At 30.2% G+C, this 16,474-nt stretch overlaps 1 protein-coding gene across 1 annotated transcript in view; it reads right to left on the bottom strand.

The window, feature by feature from the left end:
* Positions 1–8,103: 8,103 nt before the first annotated feature.
* LOC111710319 (probable G-protein coupled receptor frpr-1) overlaps positions 8,104–16,474 on the bottom strand; it is a 24,125-nt gene continuing 15,754 nt past the window's right edge. Inside the window, exons 15-19 of the mRNA XM_023484382.1 lie at positions 16,015–16,061; positions 14,190–14,233; positions 12,938–13,023; positions 11,270–11,319; positions 8,104–8,222 (exon numbers count right to left, since the gene is read on the bottom strand). Of these exons, the coding sequence (XP_023340150.1) occupies positions 8,143–8,222; positions 11,270–11,319; positions 12,938–13,023; positions 14,190–14,233; positions 16,015–16,061 (307 nt within the window). The 3' untranslated portion in view covers positions 8,104–8,142. The remainder of the gene's footprint in view (positions 8,223–11,269; positions 11,320–12,937; positions 13,024–14,189; positions 14,234–16,014; positions 16,062–16,474) is intronic.

Genomic DNA, 16,474 nt, shown 5'->3' with positions numbered 1-16,474 from the left:
TTAATTTTACTCTCAAGGTAGTTAAGGAAGGAAGGAAAGATTACGAAGTAGGAGAAATTCTTTAATTACTGTGGTCCCTAGAATACATTGTAGAAGAAACTGAACTGATCTGTAATAAGTAAATTATAACCCACACTACTACAGTGCTTTGGATCCGGATCCTGGATCTGCACTGAAAAAGGTCTACAATAAATTACAGACGTAATGTGGAGGAACATGTTGAATTATTGTTCAATTATTAATTTCTATTATCTCATTATTCTGGTTTCTCATTATTAGATTTTCTGCAGATTTTCTAGAATTAATATTGAAAAGACGACATTTAAAGAATTTGAAGAAACCTGCGAATAAATTCAAAGAAAAGAAATTCGGTATAATAATGAAAACGAAACAATCAATTTTAGCATTGATTTATTGACAAATTTCTTTTGAGAAATATGTTCTTAACCATCTAATAAGATTACTATATAATTTTTACTTAAGATTTCGTTGTCGTTATTTAATGATTTTAAAAGAAACTTATTCTGAAAACATATCCTCCACCAAAGTGGGAGTTTTGAACGTCGAATTTGCGCTCAAACTCAGAATTTACAGATCTTTAAAAAGTTTAATATGTCTCAAATGAATCCGAATGAAGTTTTCCACAACACTGCATACTCAGTTCAACTACCTTACATAGCCGGTCAATCCCGTTAAGACTTACTCATGTTTTGATTAACTGGATGTTGATTTTGTAATCAACTTTGGATTTCTAATATTTCCTGAATTATGACTTTAACATACACTAATAAAGCAAGTTATTACACTAAAATTTTCAACTTCTGTTTTCATTTAAATTCCTGAAAAATAAAGTCCACTTCTGTGTTAAATGGTAATCAAGATGTTTTCCTTTATTTTCTATCTTACCTCCGATTTTATGTTAATACCCCTTGCTGCAATCTCAGTTTAATGAAATCATTGAATAAACTGGTTGGAAGGCAAAGTGAAACACAAAGTTGGTCCAGTTGTTTTACTGAAAAAAATATATCATTTTATTATTTCAAGCCTTGAAAATTTCTTTTGTCAATTTTTTACAATATCAAGAGTCGAATTGGGAAGTAGGGGGAGGATAGTTCAATCAATCGACAATCATTAGTCTGATCGATATGTCACCAATAAAACTTCTGTTCCTAAAACTTCTTTCGTTTCTTGCAGTCCCAACTTAAACTAATAAATGATTTTGTACAGGTTGATTTCAAAATCTTATATTTATCATTGATGAACAAAATTTCTCGGAAATTATGTTTCTTTAATAATATTCCAATATTTAAACGTTTTCATCAAATATTCGTGGAAAATTACCAGCTTAAATCTGATCCAAAGCATACAGAAAAGGCAAAATATGGAACTTTACTCAAACAATCTTAATTCCTTTCATGAATCTTTCTAATCCTTCCAAATAAATCTTTCTAATCCTCCCAAATAAGTCTTTCTAAATCCTTCAAAATAAACCTTTCTAATCCTTCCAAATAAATATTTCAAATCCTTTCAAATCAATCATTATAATCCTTCCAAATAAATCTTTCTAATCCTTTCAAATCAATCATTCTAATCCTTCCAAATCAATCTTTCTAATCCTTCCAAATAAATCATTCTAATCCTTCCAAATAAATCTTTCTAATCCTTCCAAATAAATCTTTCTAATCCTTCCAAATAAGTCTTTCTAAATCCTTCAAAATAAACCTTTCTAATCCTTCCAAATCTTTCTAATCCTTCCAAATAAATCTTTCTAATCCTTCCCAATCAATCTTTCTAATCCTTCCAAATAAATCTTTCTAATCCTTCCAAATAAATCTCTCTAATCCTTCCAAATCAATATTTCTAATTTTTCCAAATAAATATTTCTAAGCGATCCTACTTCTGTCATAAAACTTTATAATTAATCCTACATGGATATTTCTAATCCGTCCGTCTAATCTTTGGTGTTGGACATTTTCCTAAGTGACAATTTCCCAAGCGGCAACTTCCCAAAGGTTAGGTTAGAAGGGCTCCGAGGCGCCGCAGGCTGCAATAAGGGGCCGAGCGCTGCGGCTAGGACCGACTTGGGAAATTGCACAACTGGGAAAGTACCTAACATCGAATCTTTCTAATCCATCCTACAATGAATCTTTCTAATCCATCCTTATAAATCTTTCTAATACGTACTACGATGATTCTTTCTAATCCGTCCTATCATAAATCTTTCAAATCCGTCCTACCATGAATCTTTCTAATCCATCCTACAATGAATCTTTCTATTCCATCCTACAAAGATCTTCCTAATCCGTCCTTATTAATCTTTCTAATACGTCCTACGATGAATCTTTCTAATCTGTCCTACCATAAATCTTCCTAATCCTTCCTACCTTGAATCTTTCTAATCCATCCTACCATGAGCCTTTTAACCCGGCCTACCATGATTGTTTCTAATCCGTCCTACCATGAATCTTTCTAATTCGTGCTACCTTGAAACTTTCTAATCCGTCCTACCATAAATCTATCTAATCCGTCCTACCATGAGTCTTTTTAACCCGTCCTGCCATAACTATTTCTAATTCGGTCTTATAAATCTTTCTTATCCGTCCTACCATGAATCTTTATAGTCCGTCCTACCATGATTATTTTTAAGTTGTCCTACCATGATTATTTCTAATCCTTTCTACCATGATTATTTCTAATCCTTTCTACCATTATTCTTTCAAATCCGTCCTACAAAGAATCTTTCTAATTCGTCCTACCATGGCTATTCTAATTCGTCCTACCATAAATCTTTCTCATCCGTCCAACCATGATTCTTTCTAATCAGTCCAATCATGATTCTCTCTATCCGTCCAACCATGCGTTTTTCTAATCCGTCCTACCATGAATCTTTCTAATTCGTCCTACCATGAATCTTTTTTTATCCGTTCTATCATTAACCTTTCTAATTCGTCCTTCCATGATCATTTCTAATCAGTCCTTATAAATCTTTCTAATACGTCCTATCATAAATCTTTCAAATCCGTACTACCTTGATTCTTTCTAATCTGCCCTGCCATGAATCTTTCTAATTCATCCTACCATGATTATTTCTAATTCGGTCTTGTAAATTTTTCTTATCCGTCCTACCGTGAATCTTTCTAATTCGTCCTACCATGCATCTTTCTAATCCTTTCTTGTAAAACTTTCTAATCCGTCTTACCATAAATCTTCCTAGTCCGTCCTGCCATGAATCTTTTTAATACGTTCTATCATTAACCTTTCTAATTCTTCCTACCATGATTATTTATAATCCGTTCTTATAAATCTTTCTAATCCGTCCTGCCATGATTGTTCCCAATTCGGTCTTGTAAATCTTTCTTATCAGTCCTACCATGATTATTTCTAATCCGTCCTACCATGATTCTTTCTAATCCTTCCTACCATGAATCTTTCTAATCCTTCCTACCATGAATCTTTCTGTTCCCAATTCGGTCTTGTAAATCTTTCTTATCAGTCCTACCATGATTATTTCTAATCCGTCCTACCATGATTCTTTCTAATCCTTCCTACCATGAATCTTTCTAATCCTTCCTACCATGAATCTTTCTAATCCGTCCTACCATGAATCTTCCTAATCCATCCTGCCATGAATCTTTCTAATCCGTCCTACCATGATTATTTCTAATCCGTCCTACCATGATTCTTTCGAATCCGTCCTACCATGAATCTTTCTAATCCGTCCTACCACGATTATTTTTAATCCTTTTTACCATGATTCTTTCTAATCCGTCCTACCAAGAATCTTTCTTATCCGTTCTACCATGATTATTTCTAATTCTTCTTCCACTAATCCGTCCTGTCATGAATGTTTTTAAAAATGATGATGAAAAAAGGTTAATAAATATTTTTCTCAATGCTTTAATAATATTTTCAAACCTCATCAACCTTTTTTTGAGGCATTTCAAAAATCTTGATCTTGTTGAGACTCAGTGTGTGACCTTTGGTGAGTTTTATTGAAATTTCAACCAGATTCACAACAATACCACTTTTTCACAGGAGTTTTTCAAAATAGTTTATTTAATTGTGTTTTCTCTTTAAAAATTGAGGCTTTAAAATTTTTGTTAACAATTTAAACGACAGTTATTACGACAGCATGGTAATACTTCACAACTTTTTGTCGCATATTTTTTACAACTGGGGTTTTTGGCTTTTTTTATACATGACTAAATTATGTTATTTCACATAAACTTTTGACTCGATCTGACGGTTCGTTGGCCGTGAAAAGATTATTTGTCCCCCATTAATGTTCAAGTTTGTAACTTCAAAATTTCCCACAACAAAATTTAAATTAAAAAAGTTGCCTCAAATTTTTCTCAATTTTATTTTGATAATTATGAAATTTGATATTTGTGTACAAAGAAAATGGTGGCTTGGAAAGCAACTTATAAAAGCTGCTAGATAAATGGGCACTGGGCGGGAAAAGGTCTAGATTTGTTTCGACTACTTACGGCCAGGTTTAACAGTTTAAAAGAGAGTCCAGGGAGGGGAGGAAGGCCAACCACATCAATCTCTAGTCCGAACCACATTCTCATCATTTTCTCGTCCGAACCACATCGAAATCCTCGTCCTTTCAATATTATTTTTTTTTAAGTGTCCGATCCTTGAAAATAAATACAGTTTTTAAAAATATGGCGACGTTAGGGCATACAACATGTCAAGAATAAAGTTTTCCAAGGATTTTGAGATGTTGGAATCTTCAAATCCACGAGAATGATGACAAACATTATTTAGGTTAAAAATTGAATCTCTTCTGCCTCCAAAATGGATAACTTTCACAAATAAAAATTTATACCAAAGAATTCGTGTGAACATGGTCTTTAATCTTTCCATTTCAACCCATACAAAATAATCATTGATTTCTGATTTATTTACAAATAAGGTAGATTTGTTGTCCCCACTAAGAGATCACTACTGCCTGCCGCATGCTTATAATTATAGAAAAAATAATGTTCAATTTATATTATTCAAATCATTTGCTACAATTAATTGGTCACAACCCTATGAATTCAAACAGTATTTAATCATATAAAAATTGTAAGTCATATCTCTAACCCAAATTCAGCTTGAATATTACAAAAAGTTGTTTACATGGAGTTTTAGAATGTTTTGCGGCATTTTCCGCAAAAGAAAGGGCTCTTAAACTCCTTAAACAGACGCTTTTTTGTAGAACATCGTTTATGGAGCATTTTCATTTTTACAGAAATCTAAAATTTAATTAGGAAAATTTGATATTTCATCCATGCCCTAACGTCTCCATATTTTTCAAAAATGTATTTATTTTCAAGGATCGGACACTTAAAAAAAATAATATTGAAAGGACGAGGATTTCGATGTGGTTCGGACGAGAAAATGATGAGAATGTGGTTCGGACTGGAGATTGATGTGGTTGGCCTTCCTCCCCTCGTCCAGGACATTTTAGATTGCACAATTTAATATGCACTATTTAGATAACTTTTGAAATTTAAAAGTTGAGAAACGATAAATAAAAAATTGAAAATAATGTTTTAAAAATTATTTGCTATTCTAACTGTTTTTTGCTTCCATGAAGGTTTTTGATTGAAGATTAGAAAATAACAAAATCAATCTTCGAACTTTAGCAAACAAATATATAGTTTATAATATACAACAATACTAATGGTAATACTCAATCTTGTCACTTATCTTATAATCTTTAAGTTTCCGCATATATTTCTCTTGTAAGGAATGTAAATTGTTAATAAGTATTCGCTTTTTCGTTTGAAAGTAAATGTGTAATATCTATTTATGTCATCGTAATGGGAATTTTTAAGTGCAAAAAAGTTTATGCCGGGATTTTTATTTTTTTCTAGTTTGTTTAAGATCTAAATTAAAGTATTCTTACACCGAACATATTGTGTTGAAAAAATACTTTTATATAAGGTAAAAATCACAGCTAAAACCTTTTTGCACGCATGATACCCATTAAAATAACATAAGTTTCTTTAATTTTACTCTACTTACTTAATAGCAGGTCGATAAAGTTATTTATCAATCTGTTGTAGGGTGATAAAGTAACTTTCCCTTCAACATGAAATATTAGTTATGAAATTTGAAATTTTAATAGCAGGGTGAGAAAGTTACTTTTTCAGTTTTTGACCCTGTTGTAGGGCGATAAAGTCACCATCCTACAACGGGAAATATCAGGTGCACGGGTAGCCGAAGTACATTTGAATTTCCGAGCCTGGTCAACCTATCCGGACCCAGTTTGTACTGTACCTAGCTCTATGGACAGGACTAGCCGGTGCAACAAGGTTGACGCGGTCAGACTTTATGCTTCATATAGGTTCAATTTACTTTTACTAAAGGGGCAGAGGTGTGTGGGTGTGATAAATTCACTCAAAATTGAAAAACAAATTTTAGATCTTAAATTACAGTACATTCAATATTTATTTTTTTCTCTCTTGTTTATTGTAAATTACATTAATTAAAACAAATACAAAACAACTATAACATTATAATGATATAACAGGTAGTGTTTAACTTTACAATATATGTACATGAATATATAGATAAATAACATGTAAGATTAATTGATATGTAAGCTTAATTGATATTTTTCTTATATTAGTTTTTCTGACAAAAAAAATACACATCTTTTTATAAGACTTTTTAGATTTTTCAGATATGAAGTATGTCACGGGCAGCCATAGTACATTTGAATTTCCGAGCCGGGTCCCAGTTTGTACTGTATCGCCCGGACATAAAGCAGACACTCAATAGGACTAGCCGGTGCAACAAGGTTGTCGTGGTCTGACTTTAGGTTGAATTTACTTTTACTGAAGGGTCAGGAGTGCGAGATGTTGCAATCATCTAGATGTTAAGTTGAAATATGTCTGTGCTGTATATCGTATGTAAAAACTTTGCTGCTTTTAAAGGTATATTTTCAATTTGTATTTTGAAAAATAAAAATTTCTAAAAATATATTTTTTGTACAGTAATTACGCATTGTGTCCAACTTGGGAATGTATACAAATAGAGAAATAGTTGTACAATCCTACATCTTTGTTCTTTGAGCTGAGATCAAATTTAACCATATTTCTTAATCAAGGTACAGAAAACAAGAATCAATTATCTCTTTATTTATAAAATAATGACGGCCTCGGTAAAAATTATTATCAATTAGTTCACTTCGATGCATATTGACAATCAAATTTATTGGAAAACCTTCAAATTTAACAGGATGAATAATATAATGCTGTGCTGTACTGTACTGTACTTTACTGTACTGTACTGTACTGTATTGTACTGCACTGTACTGTACTGTACTGTACTGTACTGTACTGTACTGTACTATACTATACTATACTATACTGTACTGTACTGTACTGTAATGTACTGTACTGTACTGTACTGTATTGCACTGTACTGTACTACTGTACTGTAATATACTGTACTGTAATACACTACTGTAATACACTGTACTGTAATATACTGTACTGTACTATATTATACTGTACTGTACTGTACTGTACTACACTGTACAGTAATTTTCAGTATTGTACTGTACTTTACTGTACTGTACTGTACTATATTGCCCTGTACTTTATTGTACTGTCCTGTACCGTATCATATTGTACTGTACCGTATTATATTGTACTTTACTGTACTATATTGTACTGCCCTGGAATGTACTGTACTTCACTAAGCTAAACTATTTATGTACCCGTATAGATATAGATAAATTGATAAAAGTACTGAATACAGCAAATACATGATTTTTGAAACAGATCTACAACATTCATTCTGTTATTAATCAAGATATTTTGATAAAAATAAACAGTACAACATAGATTTGAATATAATTATGCGTAACAATAATTCCTCACTGATTTCAAGACATTGTTTACCGAATTCACTGGATTAGATTTATTTTCAAATCTAATTTCTTTATTTGTTTATGCAGATTACAGTAACTATCTAGTGTTTACATAACAAGGAATATTACAGGGATGTAACCATAGAGAATAGAATATATAGAGAGGAATTTACTAGAAAAAAGTGTAAAACGGCCATTTTTTTGTACTGTTTCCATACTGCAGGTGTACTTTAGAGGGATGTAACCTCACACTCAGGTGTTCCTGTATATTAGAGGGATGTAACCTCACACTCAGGAGTTCCTGTATAGCTTCTGCTTCTAGACCAGAACTCATGATTAGAAATCGTCCCTAGAGAAAAACAAATAATTAAACATCTAGAAATTCAAAATATGTCGAATGGGAAAGTTTTATAAGATAAGTAAGTGCCCGGAGTTGCCCGCAGAATTCAAATTTCGATTTAAAAGATAAAAGATTTTTTTCTTAGCCTATTTTACTCCCAGCTTAACCGTGGGTTCCCTTTTTAGCCCATTCGGTCCAGCCGTTTGACCAGCTATAGCTGACATATTTATATATAAATTAAGGAGTGTCAATTTACACATTTTTTGGAAATTCAAAAAAGTAAAAGATAGACGTGTGCATGAATCCTGATGAAAAGTTTTTAAAAATCAAAGCTCTAACTTAAAAATTATTTTCCTTTTTTTTACTTTAACATATATAAGTAGCCAAAATCTGTCAATAGCTGTAAAACAATGACGGAGTACAAATAAGATGTTTTAAAGATAATTTTTAAACTAAAAACTTTTAATTTTAAGAAACTTTCAAGAAAATAATTTTTTTCTCAGTTGACATTTTAACCTTGTAATATGGTATTTCTGCCAGAAATTGGTAAATTATGATATTTTAGTCTGATTGAACAGAATTTTTCAGCTAAAAATTGTTCAATCGACCTAATCATTATAAAAGCATGACATCCAAGCTTCATAAATGATTTGCTTATTGTTCTCATCTGGACTATACAAATAGAATTTTTCATCAAATTGGCACATTTAAAACTTTTCAGTTGACTGAATATTTTTTCAATAGATATAAGTTCATTTGGCTTAATTTGAATTTAGGCTTAAATATATTTCGCTTCATTCAAATAGTTCATTGCTCGCTCCGCCCAAAAATATGCATGAGCAAAAATGTATTAAAGATGTGAATTCCGAATTTTAAAAAACCTTCAAGTCCATAGTCCATTGCATTAATAGTTATAAATTCTACAAATAAATCTAATCCTTAAAAAATTTATTGAAAAATAATCCTCTCATAAATATTATTTCAAAATTAACAGTTCATGCAAATGAACAATTAGTTCAAATGAACATTAGCCCAAATGAACATTAGCCCAATTGTTAACTTCAGTCAAAAAAAAGTTTTGATAAGCTTTAGCCTGCATAAAAATTAGTCATAATCAAAATTACATGAAGTAATATTAGTCCAAATGAACATTTCCTCCCAAAAAAATGTCGGTCGAAAATCAAAGTTAGCCCAAATGAACAATCAGCCAAATCAAACTAAATAAGGATTTGAATATTACATTTTTGGAAAAAATTAAATATCAAAAATTTTTTTAATAGATTCTCACCCATTTCTTACTTTTAAATTTCTTAATTCCAAAATTGAAACACCTTATTATACATATGAGCAAAGATCTTTATAAATAAAATATTTTCTAAATCTGGCACGAGGCGTGGATCGATTTAGATATTGTCAAATTCTTCTTTTTAACAGAAAGTAGAAATAAGCGCTGTGCAGTTTTTCAAAATTCAAACGAAGGTTATAGATACTAAAAAGTCGGCTCTGTTATGGTTGTATTGTTAGTTTTTATTAAATATATTTTCAGATCTCTATTTGTTCAGACAAATTGTTTAATGCAAATTGATTTGTGTTTATTTATCATATTTGTAAATGTATATATAAATAAACCAGGGGTGCAGTAAGCCCCTGTCTTCATCAAAAAAGTTTACAGGACGAAAACAGAGACAAATGGTAAAAATAACAAATTCATTTTTCAGAAATTAAAAATTCTACAACTTTTTTCTTTAAAAATATATGCAAAAGGAAAAAGGCATAATGAAAAAGCCTAGTTGCGCCTTGACTGAATGTATTTTTAATATAAATAATATATTTGGATAATATCCTAAGTACATGCTAAACTGATAGATTATATATAAACTTTATCATTCGACCAAGTTCGGATAATATTATATATTTCTCAGTAAATAATTATGGTAATATGGTAATAGTATCAAGAAACTCTTTGTAAAGATTTTCCTTTACATTTAGAGTTAGTGTTAGTATCCTTTGAATATTGGTTATTATATTAGGGGATTCTTAGTGTTAATTTAATTAGTATCCTTTGAATATTGGTAATTGTGTCAAGGAATTTTAAACTAAAGTAAACTGCACGTTAAACTAAAGTAAATTGCACGTTAAAATAAAGTAAACTGCACGTAAGATTTAAATCTTGTATGTTTTTATTTAGAACTCCTCTAATAAAAGATCTATTGTGAAAAAAACGAAATTGTTTTGAATATCTTGGTTTCCGGATCCGGATCCGGATCAATTTCCTTTTCTAATTTATAAAATCAAAACTGGATGAGGTAAGAGGTCAATAAGTCCTAGCAGTAATGTCGCATACATTTTACCTTCTCCTTCTGTTGTGTTGAAATGTTAAATGAAACGTTGATCGTAATAACGCAATACTAGAAAACATTTCGAAATAATGAACATTTGCTTCGAAGTGAGCAACAGACTACTTGCGATTTCGAAACTGTAAGATTATCAGATATTTTCGAGTTTCGAACAAAACCTTTGTAATTAAGAAAAACTTTTTTTATTCGATTTCAAGACCAAAATTTTAGGGTTGGTACAGTGTATTATTTCATTCATATTTCATTTTTTTTTTCAACTACAAAGCACGAGATAATACAAATAGTATCAAGGAATTCTTAGTTTTGGTATCCTTTAAATTTTTGGTAATTATATCAAGGAATTCTTAGTTTTAGTATCCTTATAATATTGGTAATTATATCAAGGAATTCTTAGTTTTAGTATCCTTAAAATATTGGTAATTATATCAAGGAATGCTTAGTTTTAGTATCCTTATAATATTGGTAATTATATCAAGGAATTCTTAGTTTTAGTACCTTTAAATATTAGTAATTATATCAAGGAATTCTTAGTTTTAGTATCCTTTAAATATTGGAAACATGGCAGAACCACGGTAATGTTCTTAGCTTTATTTCAACTCTACGGTAAGTTGACGTTTAAAACTAGATTTGAATAAAATTGTATTATAGCATTTTTGTTTTTTAACTATTTATGTTAAAGAAAATATTTATTTTTCTTACTTGTTGAATTATGGAGACTGCTTCTACGGGTAAAAATACTTCTCTTCTCACTAAAAAATTAATAATAAGCATATATATTTATATTTCTACATGATATATATATGTAGAAATTAAGTATTCAAAACATGATTTGAAGTCATGTAGATAAATAATATGTAGATAAATATTATGTAGATAAATAATATGTAGATAAATAATATGTAGATAAATGATATGTAGATAAATGATATGTAGATAAATAATATGTAGATAAATAATATGTAAATAAATAATATGTAGATAAATAATATGTAAATAAATAATATGTGGATAAATAAAATGTGGATAAATAATATGTAGATAAATGATATGTAGATAAATGATATCACTTCAAATTAAAGTAAATTGCACGTTAAACTAAAGTAAACTGCACGTTAAACTTGAGTAAACTGCACGTTAAACTAAAGTAAATTGCACGTTAAACTAAAGTAAACTGCACGTTAAACTAAAGTAAACTGCACGATAAACTAAAGTAAACNATAACTAGTCTTGGCCTTTTTTATTGTTGTGCGATAAACAGAATTATATTTTCTAAAAGTTTCTATATTGTTTGTAGTTGGATTCAGGATTTTTTTCTTAAATAATTTTTCTTTTTGTTTTCTTGTGTTGGCGCTTATTTAATTGTTTTCAATGAATTTAGTCAAAATCATTCGAAACTTTTTTTATAATAGCTTAAAAAAGAGAACAAAGTATACTGTTTCAGCCTGAGTTAAAAGTTATTATGAACTTTCAATATACGTTTCCTCTTTCAAACATTTTATTAAATATCATATCAAATTTCAAATATCTAGATATTTCCATCTTCACAATTTTATTTTGAAAATTTTTTTACCTTAGAAGAAAATATCTGGCAAAACGATCGTTTTAAAATTATCGTTTTGTGGGTTTCAAAACGATTGTTTTTGGTTCGTTTTTGCCTTTTATTTTCACCTAGGATAACACGTTCGCATGTTTGATAAAAGCAAACTTCTACGAATAGAATTTTAAAACGTTGGACCCTTCTCAGATTGTCGTAAAACCTTTTAAGAGTCTACAAATTCACAACAAATGTTTAAGAAGTGTGAATCTAATATAACAAAATACGTTACATCAGCTTATTACACAATTCCTCGAAAAAAATTCCTTCTTGATAATAATTCTCTTCGCTCATATATATATATATATATATATATATGTATATATACGCGGGCAAAACGACTGGACCAAATTGGCAATTTTTTTCTCTCCAAAACTCGAAATTTTTATTCAATAAATTTCGATTTTTTTTTCAAAACTCAAAATTTATTTCACGGGCAAAGCCGGGAACTTCAGCTAGTACTTTATATATGTATATTATCTATCCATCTACATGAACTACATTATTCAGAATTTACCTGTGTATACTGATGTAAGTATATTATCTATCCATCTACATGAACTACATTATTTAGAATTTACCTGTGTATACTGATGTAAGTATATTATCTATCCATCTACATGAACTACATTATTCAGAATTTACCTATTTATACTGATGTAAGTATATTATCTATCCATCTACATGAACTACATTATTCAGAATTTACCTGTGTATACTGATGTAAGTATAGTATCTAGCCATCTACATGAACTACATTAAGTAGAATTTACCTGTGTATACTGATGTAAGTGAGTACAGATGTAGGATTTTGAGAACTGGAAGAACTCTCTACACTACCAGGCATCAGGATTTCATTCTACAAAAGTATACCATTTTGCATGTGCAATTCACAACGGTATCCTAATAAACCCCTTATGTTTGGTCATTATTCATTATTAATCAAGTTATTCTTATTATAAATAACTTCAAGTACCTTGATTATGATACAGATTATAAAGTGAACCGTTTTGTGAATTGAACTAATCTAAAAATTAATTATGACTTTTGTCCTTTATGATATTTTTTTTCAGCCGAAATTATGATTTTTTTTTATTCCAGTGATATAACTGGGTATTATTTAGTAGAGGAGGGCCGGAGGGGGGGGGGGATAAGAGCATATAAAATTGTTATGGAAAATGGGGTCTATAGGCTTCTTTTAAGTAATGAAAATGTTCTGTTTACAATTACCAAACTGGATTGTTCGCATATTAAAAAAACACAATGCTCAAATTTTTGTGTTCAGAAAAAATGGCACTGTCATTTTCTAGAGGGCCTTTCTCTACGCACATTTATGTAAATTCAGTAAATGTTTTCACATAGTTGAACAATCATTTTAGAACATTTGCTTGCTACTAACTACTAAGTGACCATATATTACATTTTTATCTTTTAACAAATATTTCGTGTATTTGTTTTACATTATCAAAATCAAGTATTATATTTGGAAGGTTTAAGTTAAAGAACATTTTTAAAATTTCAATAAAAAATTAAACAACCTTAAAAATCATCATTTTGAAATTGTTAAAATTAAAATTAAACTTAATATATCAAAAAGTAAACATTAAAATTGGTATTTTAATGAAAATATATTAAAAAACATAATTCAGATAATATTTAAAGGGAGTGACCGGCTATGTAAGGTAGTTGAACTGAGTACGCAGTGTTGTCGAAAACTTCTTTTGGATTCATTTGAGACATATTACACTTTTTAAAGATCGGTAAATCCTGAGTTTGAGTGCAAAGCCGACGTTCATTACTCCTACTTTGGGGGTGGATACGCTTTCAGAATTAGTTTTTTTTAAATTATTATTTAATATGTCTCAAATGAATCCGAAAGAAGTTTTCCACAACACTGCATACTCAGTTCAACTACCTTACATAGCCGGTCACTCCCTTTAAGTAATACTTTATTGAAACTAATAAATATATTTAAAAAGTAATAATTAATTAATATTCTATAAGATAATGAAATATAAAAACTACCTCTTCAATCTCTCCCGTAGAGTTCACATAACCCTGACACCCGTCTAAAAAATATTTTTTATTTATTTTTATTTCTAAAAGTATATTTGATGTAAAATACATAGTTTAAATTATATACAAGTTAGTGAAGTGCAATAACTTTTTTACTTTTTTACTTTTTAGATTTTTGAACTTTTGGACTTTTAGACTTTTAAATTGAATTCCGAAAAAAAGGTGGTATTTCTCTGGACATGGGTATTTTATTCCACTAATTACTTTCCTAGACTGTATTTGTACAGAATTTTAAGGGGCAAAGAAACTTTATATTTTTTAAATTAACACACTGTTTTGAAAAATAAGATTTTTAATTAAACATTAAATAAAAATACATTGATTGCAATCATTAAAGAATTTCCCCTTATAATCTCTAATATTTCAATAATAAAAATAACTTTAAAAAAACTGACGGCACGGTATATAGATAGATTCATTGACGGATATACATTGAGAGGATTTCCTTGTACAGCAGGGTTACCACCTCTTCTGTTTATATTCATCTAATTACAAAATTGAAAACTTTGCATCAAATACTTTCAGCTTTATACATTAAAGGGATTGTCGCCGTAATCTGAAGTGAGCCTTCAATCAAGAGTTACATGCACGGTTGACAAATGTTCCCTTAAAATTCTTTATCTGAGTAGCAATGAGCAAGATATCGTCATTATTCTATCATACAAACATATGAATTTGAAAGTTTATATTTTTTTCATAGTTTTTCCTCACACAAAGGTTTAAAGGGTACTGTTGTGAATCCATCCTCTCTTTAAAAGAGATTCACTTGAAATACAGTGAGAACCAGAAAAGTGTTGAATAAGAAGACGACATTAAAGCAATACTGAAGTATATTTGATGTTGTTACAAAACAAATACCTTTACTAGCAACTTATTAAATCAATTATTTTACACTGAGTAATCACAGTGGACTAGGGTTAATTTGAATTCGAACCGGCCAGACTCCTGTTCTGGAAGAGGGGGGAGTGCAGAAGTCCTCAATTGGGAATCACAGCCACCCAAATGTGTTTTGCGGCATGCGCGCTCCTCAATTTACAATCTCCACCACCTCTCAATTTGTAATCACCGTAAATCTTGTTATCTGATATTTTAATTTAATGCATTTTTAATACAGTATTAGATACTTTCAGGGTTTCATTGCATCTGCATTGGCTTAAATTAAATTTTCAATTTAAGTTATTATTACATTCATTAAAGATGGGATATATGAGGAGTTTGAAACAATAACATTCATCGGAAAATGCCACAAACATTTTTAAAGGGAAACTTGAGATTCAAAAACGTAATTTTATTTCTAGCGCTTCATGTGGCATATTTATAGATTTATAGGGCCATTAACAGAGGTCAATATGGTCTTGTTTCTAAGAAATAAACAATTTAATGTTAACATTTTTATTTCTAATTACAAATTGAGGTGGATCATTAATTGAGGAGCGCGAATGCCGCGAAACACGTTTTGGTACCAATTAAGGACTTCTGCCCCCCCCCCCCCCCCTCTCTGGAATTAGTGATGCACGAGATGTTCCGACCCAATCTTATCCTATGTCAGCCCAGTTTTAACTTTGATGGCGCGGCCAGCCTTTTCACAGTACCCGGCATATCATAGGCATATTTGACCAACCCATGCTAGCTTAGTTTAGTGCGTAATGTCTTTGCGCGCCAATGAATTTATTATTTAATGTTTTTGGACTATTTTAAGTCATAAATTGATTCTATTCCACTGTTTTCTGATAATCACTGTAACATCGACAGTTTTTAAAAACATAGGGTTCACCTGTTCCATCTAGTTTCGGTTGTCTAGTTTGTACACCTTCCGAGGATCTAAACATTTGTTATCAGAAAAAAATGAATTTATAACATCTTGTTTTCGATTAAAAAATTTATTAATTATGAAATACCAGCCTTTTATAATAAAATTTTGTATATTCAGTATTATTTCTGGACTTTCACACTTACTTACATAATAATACCCTTTATAATCTTATTATTTTCATTAATTAGGTTTAGAAGCTGGTTAGATAATAAAAGCAAAGATTGAGGGAGCTTCACACCCACGGATACAGATAAAATGTGAAAAAGACATATTCATTTCTTCAAGGTGTCTGACACCTGGAATATTTTGGATAACTTATTCAGATAGAGAAATATATTCTCTTTGATATATTTTCACATTTCTTTCTGAAGAAGAGGCGCAACTAGCGCTTTTCCTTGGGGGGGGGGGGAAATATTATTTT

This window comes from Eurytemora carolleeae, unplaced genomic scaffold (assembly GCF_000591075.1).
Source record: "Eurytemora carolleeae unplaced genomic scaffold, Eaff_2.0 scaffold1039, whole genome shotgun sequence".
Classification (NCBI taxonomy): Eukaryota; Metazoa; Arthropoda; class Copepoda; order Calanoida; family Temoridae; genus Eurytemora; species Eurytemora carolleeae.
This window is presented reverse-complemented; position numbering and strand designations above follow the sequence as displayed.